At 33.9% G+C, this 6,958-nt stretch overlaps 1 protein-coding gene across 3 annotated transcripts; it reads right to left on the reverse strand.

Annotated features, from left to right (window-relative positions):
- Nucleotides 1-3,575: 3,575 nt before the first annotated feature.
- LOC110658830 (APO protein 4, mitochondrial) lies at nucleotides 3,576-6,587 on the reverse strand. Of its 3 annotated transcripts, XM_058150259.1 has the most exons (4): nucleotides 6,303-6,583; nucleotides 5,787-6,052; nucleotides 4,860-5,630; nucleotides 3,576-3,950 (listed from the first exon to the last, which is right to left on the reverse strand). In XM_058150259.1, the coding sequence occupies exons 2-3, from the start codon at nucleotides 6,038-6,040 to the stop codon at nucleotides 4,907-4,909; spliced, it is 978 nt and encodes a 325-aa protein (XP_058006242.1). In that variant the 5' UTR covers nucleotides 6,041-6,052; nucleotides 6,303-6,583; the 3' UTR covers nucleotides 3,576-3,950; nucleotides 4,860-4,906. The 3 variants fall into 3 exon arrangements, with proteins under 3 accessions (XP_058006242.1, XP_021672278.2, XP_021672277.2); XM_021816586.2 differs by lacking the exon at nucleotides 3,576-3,950 and having other exon boundaries at nucleotides 4,375-5,630; nucleotides 5,787-6,047; nucleotides 6,303-6,587; XM_021816585.2 differs by lacking the exon at nucleotides 3,576-3,950 and having other exon boundaries at nucleotides 4,375-5,630.
- Nucleotides 6,588-6,958: the final 371 nt, after the last annotated feature.

The raw sequence follows: 6,958 nt of genomic DNA on the forward strand, positions 1-6,958 counted from the left end.
CATCACTTGAAGAGGTGGGTCTTTCTCCAAAATGGCATTTTTTCCATTTGTCTTTTTAAAGGGACTTTCTTTCTCTTCTTATGGAAAAAAGAGAAAATGATGAATTTATTTGTGTCAGATTTTTGCCCTAAAAATCTAATAGTGAGAAAAGACAAAAAGGTACAATGGGTACTAAGGTTTAAAAAGTGGTCCAATACAGCTTAAAAATGCGTCAAATATGAATTCCAGCATTGTTGTTCAACATACCCAGTGATGGTTGAGAGATGAAGAAAACTCAGGCGATTTAAAAAGTCACACGAGGCATGGGACTTCTTAAGAAGATTACTGTCCAAATTAACATTTCTGCTTCTGGTGCTTAGCGAAATAACATGCTCCGTGAGACTTCTCAAGAAAATTGCTATCTACTTAAATTGTTGCCTTTGTTGAACTTGAGAAACAATATGCCCCATGGGACTTCTCAAGAAAATTTTGGCCCAACTCCAAACAATTTTTCTTCACTTCCTCCACCACTCCAAGTCTTTAAATAATATTAAATCATGTCCAATTGCACCTTTTCATTTTCAAATCACCTCAAAACCTATAAAAAACATGAAAATTCTAAAACTCAAATATAGAAATACTAAAACTAAAAATTTAACTAAATTAAGTAATAAAATATCATAAAATACTAAATTTAATGGGCAAAATAGTTGCAAAATGATTCTAAAATTCCTATATAAAATATGTACATCACACCTAAATTTGAGTTAATGAATTGGTGCTAATAAAATAAACTGGTAGACTCCAGATGAATGTTGTGATGTGTATTGTTGGCTTGAGACCATATGAAATGGTTGCTCAGATATATATTGTTTCTTATGGCATTTTCGTATAAGAAAAACTCTGGTAGGTTTTCTATATGCTCTTAGGGATTCCTCTTGCTTTTGTTATTTTCATTATGTGTTATCCTTAATATAGGTGATCCCAATCCATTGTCTATGGAATTTTTATTGAGTACAACCATTATACATACAACGATTTAATTATGGTGAGATTATATGAGACCTTCTACAATCAACGGTTATAATAAAACTGTTGTAGTTTCATTGTCTGCGAGTTGATATTGAATATGTTTGCAGTTTCAATATTAGTATATATTGTCATCCCATGCATATTTTATTGAATCCTTTAAAAAAGGCAAAGGACACCATTCTTAATAGACAACAATAAAATCTTCTTCATGGTTTTTCTCTTGTGTATGCAATTATCAAATATGAATGTTCTCATGGTGCACATGATCGAAAACTCGATCACCAATAGTCATGGATGATGAAACTCCATTAAATGCCATCTCCAATGTGAAAAGAAGGATGCTTTCAATGAAAGTAGAAGAAGGATAGAGCTGAAAAAAGGAGAAGAAAACCTAAAATAGGTAGAAGAATATAATGCCCTGTTCTATCTAACAAAACGAAACAGTCAGGTGATCTACCATAAGAATCTATGCTAAATTTTCCAAAAAAAAAAAAAAAGAAAGAAAAAGTCAGCCTAGCCCAAGAACAAATCAGGCGAGGCGAACACAAAAAGATGGGTCGATCCATCTTTGAGTGGATTGAAGAAGAGGTAGATATGAGACCCGTCATGAATTCCACAATCAATCAGAGATATTCCATCTCCATCTTCATCTATCAGGCGACTTTGATAGTTGTCGAGAAACAGGATAAGATGATCCTGAGGTAGCTTTTGCTGGTCACAGATCTCTCGCTTGAGATCGGCAACTGTTGCATCATTGCCCAGTTGAATGTAGAAGAGACTTCCTGTTAAAATCTCGACCACCACTCTCATTGTAAAGGCAAATAAGGTTTGGTTTCATTTCTCAGACTCATCTAGGAGAATTAAAAATGGAAAGATCTTGTCAGGAATGATTCTATTGTTACTGGAAAGGTGTCCACGTTTGCTGCATTTTCGCTTGTTATTTTGTAACTTGCCTTCTTTGTATGAATGCAATACAAGCCGATGAAGAAGAATGAACGTGTGCGATGTCAGGACAGTAAATTTAACATGTATTATTGGGATTCACATCCGATCAAAATTTTAATTTCTGGATTAAGAGAGTGGAGATTCGAATTTAGCTCTGTATACTTTCATCTACCGAACTAAGTAAGACTAGTTAAATATTTTAACATTTTAATATTTAGAGTTATTTTAAATAGTAATTATAACTAAGTAATGAAATGTCAACATATAAGTTTGATTTAATAATATAAAAAACAATATATAAGATTGTGAAATTAGGAATTTAAACTCTAATTCTAAGTTTGATTAAATACATTCATCCCATTTAGCATTAAGTTTAATTTCAGAATAAAAAAAAAAAAAACTTTTTAAGTAAACCAATATTTTGGATGCTATTAAAAAAAAGTTTAGAAAAAATTATTTTATTATTTTAATATTTTTATTATTGCTAAATAATATTAAATTAATTTATTTTTAATTTTTAATACTTACTAATTAATATATTTAAGAAAAAGCATGCTTTAATTTTTTAATAGTAACTCAAACAATAATGCTAAATATACCCACATATATATATATATATATATATATATATATATATATATATATATATATATAAAGAATATGGAATATGGGCATTATAATAAAAAAAAAAAAATCATAGATTGGGTAGTTCAAGTTCAACATGTGAACTTTCTCCCAAATAAAGGGTTAATGTTGAACAGTGAACAAACCGTGGCTTCCATTTTGCAGGGACAACAGAGAGTCCCCCCTTCGCTTAATTCACTTGTCAATGCAGTTCAAGAGCTTCATGAACATAGATTGGGTAGTTCAAGTTCAACATGTGTACAGGAAAGCCAATTTCTCCGCTGCCAGAATGGCTAATGATGCTTGTAGTTTTCCTTTGGATACCCACTGCATTGAATATTGATGGACCTTGCATGACGCCTATGGCATTGTTCATACCAGAAAAACCCTGGTGTAGTTGAGTTCGTTAGTCTCCAACTCTCTAATTATTACAAAAGAAAATAATAATAAAAATTTTGTCAATAAGAAAGAAATTAATTAATTAATTACTGAGATAATGAAAAGAAGAAGAAGAATCAATTTGCTTGGACCAAAGCTTGCTTTCCAAGCTTAAATACCGATCATAACAAATAACACGAAAACGTTTATACATGTAGCCAACAGGAACTTCCGATTTCCGAAACGTTTTTATCTATTACAACGCAAACAATGGGACTCAGAACCTGGACCTGCAAACTACTAAAAATTATATTTATTCTAAATTTAATATAATTTATAATAAAAATTTCAAAATTATTTATTTAACAACATTTCAGAAGATCTTTATCTAAAAAGCAAATATATTTCAACTTGAATGCCGAACCTGCTTTGATTTCGTCAAGTACAATCAAGATGGAGGAAATGGAGAGGGAATTGAATGGCCACGTTTTCAAGCAATTTCTTTTATTGGATAGTATATGATATGATGCTAAAATATTACTTCTAAAATTGGCAAATATGTGTCCAATTCAAATTAAACTTGCATATCGTGAATGGAATATTGAGACTCAGGCCAGTTTCCGCAATGCTTGACAATCTATTATTAGTGGCTATGGCTGAAAATCTTATGGTAGAGCCACTTCCTTGCGTTGTGAGACAAAGAATTTGATAAGTTGCTTGCTCCAGGACAAGAACATATAGAAGAACCGTTACACATTTTCCATATTTTTTACCTAGGACTCCAACAAGAATTGCTGATGATGCCGTAGCATGAGATAGATTGGGAGGAAGCCTTATCTCTTCCCATTGTATTGCAGAAAATGTGTAGATTACAAAGACCTCTCAAAATAGATTTGCCAATTAGAATTTCGATAGCTATGCATATTCCAACATCATGAACACTGTACTGAACCCCATCTCCACTGCTTTTGATCCCTGCAACTGATTTCCAACTGAAATAAAAGAAAAAAAATGGAATTTACTGCCAGCTGGAATGTACAAGATGAATTTTGAAGCAATGAATATGTCAAACTAATGCATTAAAGGTGGAAAAAATTACATAAACAAGAAAATGCCAATCTTGCAATTGGAATACAAAATAATTGATGATATTTGCATACATTTCCTGTTATGTGCCAACATTTACTTCTTTATTTTTCCTCTATGCATCTGCTTTAGAACATATTCAGGTCCTCGTGCAGCTAAACGATAATAGGTTGACAATATCAGTATTTTGAAACCAAGGTGCACTCTTATAAACAAAATAGTTTCACTTGGCAAGTCAAGGAACTCAACATTTATGTGTCCACAATGGAAAAGAAAAACGAACATTATATTATCGTTGCTAGCTACAAATAGAGCAAAAATTTCTACTACTTCTGAAATGCAAGTGTTTCAACAATTTTTTGATTGAAAGTAATGAACAAAACATGGATGTAATTTAGAGAATGTTCAAATTCTTCCATACAAAACAAAAGGATTCAAGAAATTAAAGTATATAATTTATTATCTACAAATACAGAGACGACAGCTAATGGATTCAGGTCGATGTTGTATAAATAATATATATATATATATATATATATATATATATATATATATATATATATGGTAAAGAAAATGTAATATTACTCCCGAAATGGAATTGTACATCTAAAATAACCCTAAGAAGACATGATCCCAAGCGGATACTTGACATGTTCCCCTCTTCCATGTCCTTCGCAAGTGAAATGAAAACCAAGTTGGAGGCAATAACAGCAACCTGAAAAGCAACTCAATCACGACTCGTGTCTATCTGGGCCCAAATTTAGATTAGTGATAAGCTCTAGAGGCTCCAAGCCTCAACTGCCAAAACATCATACCTTGACGCCCAGCCCACTACATGTTCACTCATAGGACATCTTCAAAATCAAACTGGTGCTGACAAACCCTGAACTTTCATCATGCAAGAATACTTTGATGGTGCAATAGCACCAGCCTTTGTGCATAGATCCACCACTGCTGGTGCATGTCCATAAAACTCCCGCCCCTTATTTGAGAGAACTGGAGGATCTTGAGGTCGTTGCCGCCACACAATCTTCGGAGGCACCAGATCATCTATTCCAGCCTTCTTCCAAAAGTGTGATTCATGCCAATTCTCATGCCTAAACATACCACAAAGGCGAGCATTGTGTCCAGATGGCCCTATATGAATTTCTGAACAGTACTTGCAAACTTTTGCTGGATAAACGGACAACAACTTTGGCACCCCTGATCTAAGAGTCTCCCATGCTCTCAAAGTTCCATTGGCTACAACGCTAAGATCCCCAGGTGACAAAGACTCAGCTCCATCAATGCCACCGAGGCGACTGTGGGAAATACTTGTACCGGAGTACAAATTCTCAGTAGTTAGATCAGCACCTGCCTGCCTGCACAGCTCAACAACTGCAGGAATACGACCAAAATTGAATCTTCGGTCATGTTTAATAACCTTTTGGAACTTATCATTCAGGCAAAATGTCTCTACTGGAACAAGTATATCATTTAAACCACCAGTAATCCATTCATGAACCCGATTTTTAGGCCCACCGCTGTAACCCCAGCAAGTCTGAATTAAATGACCTTTCTCTCCAATATAAACTTCTAGACAGAACCTGCAAACGCATTTTTCAGATAGACATAAGAAATGTGCCTTTAACGGAAATGGTCATCAAACAAGGAGCACAATGTATACTTTTCATAATTCGTGACAATTATTGTTATCTTTAACACGTGATCAAACTACAAACACCAAACACTCAACAACTTACTTGCACTTAACTACGGGAATTACTTGGATCAGAGTGGATACGCCTTGAATAAGAAGCATTCTGGCCTTGAGGACATTTTTTGCAACGGGAACCATGTCCCGAATAGGATAGTTCTTAGGCCCTTTTTCTATTCTCTTCAGTATCATAGGCCGCAGAGCTTTCCAGACAATTTGGGAGCTATAAAATCTGAAGTGCGTAATGCATCTACCGCAATCTCCCGCAAGATTTTGCCACATTATCTTCCTCAAAGCCATTTGAAACCTACCCTAACAAGATATGGGTGAACCACCAAAACACAAAGAAAACATATAGACCTTCGATCAAACAGTTGGCGAGCGAGAGAAAAAAAACTATTTAGATTAGCTCAACTTCCAAAGTAAAATAATACTGTAGAAAACAGCATTTGGCATTTGAAGGTTATTGCAAAAATAAGAGAAAATTAACTACTCTTCCAGAACCCAGCCAGAGAAACGAATAAACAACCAAGAAAATGATGTTACATCTATAGGAACTTACAGGTAATCCTAGATAATGTATGATACGTTATTGTATGAGATCGAAATCAAGCGAATAGCTTCTCCTCGCATCAAATTGGAATATACAAAATCGGATCAAAGGATAGTAGTCACTGCGATCCAGATGTGCGAGCTACTGGGCTTGTGTTCGTCTAGCTCGCGTCATGCGGAAACAAGATAGGTAAATCATTAAAACTACACCGTTTAAATCTACAAGACACTTAGACGCCGTCGTTTCCTTGTTCAACAAACAACACAATTACACGACGATAGTCGTGGTTCTGGTCTTCCGTTTTCTACTGCCAAGTTTGTTATAGATACTGGGTTACTGGTCTCTTTGGCCCAAAACTACATGTCGTGGCTTGATTGAGTTTTGCTTAGAAAACGAGATGTCGTTGGATGACTAGGAGAAAACAATAAAACAACTATAAAATATTGCAATTAAGAAAAAATATGAGTGTCGCTAACGAGAATGAGTTTAATAATTATTAATTTAAATATCTACATTTGTATATTTATTATACATACTTTAGTTGATTCTATATGAAAAATGAGCTTTTTTAAATTAAAATGAAAAATTTTGGGCTAATTATATATATTGAAACAAAAGATTAGATATGACGATGGGTAAGATGTATGCAAAAATTATCTTATTAT

Source organism: Hevea brasiliensis, chromosome 7, assembly GCF_030052815.1.
Source record: "Hevea brasiliensis isolate MT/VB/25A 57/8 chromosome 7, ASM3005281v1, whole genome shotgun sequence".
Lineage (NCBI taxonomy): Eukaryota > Viridiplantae > Streptophyta > Magnoliopsida > Malpighiales > Euphorbiaceae > Hevea > Hevea brasiliensis.

What these genes read in the sequence shown, in the direction of transcription:
- LOC110658830 (XM_058150259.1), bottom strand. Translation starts at nt 6,040, where the DNA reads ATGGCTTTGAGGAAGATAATGTGGCAAAATCTTGCGGGAGATTGCGGT. An exon ending in ATTCCCGTAGTTAAGTGCAA is followed by an intron (nt 5,631 to 5,786) that starts GTAAGTTGTTGA and finishes ATGCGTTTGCAG; the next exon opens with GTTCTGTCTAGAAGTTTATA.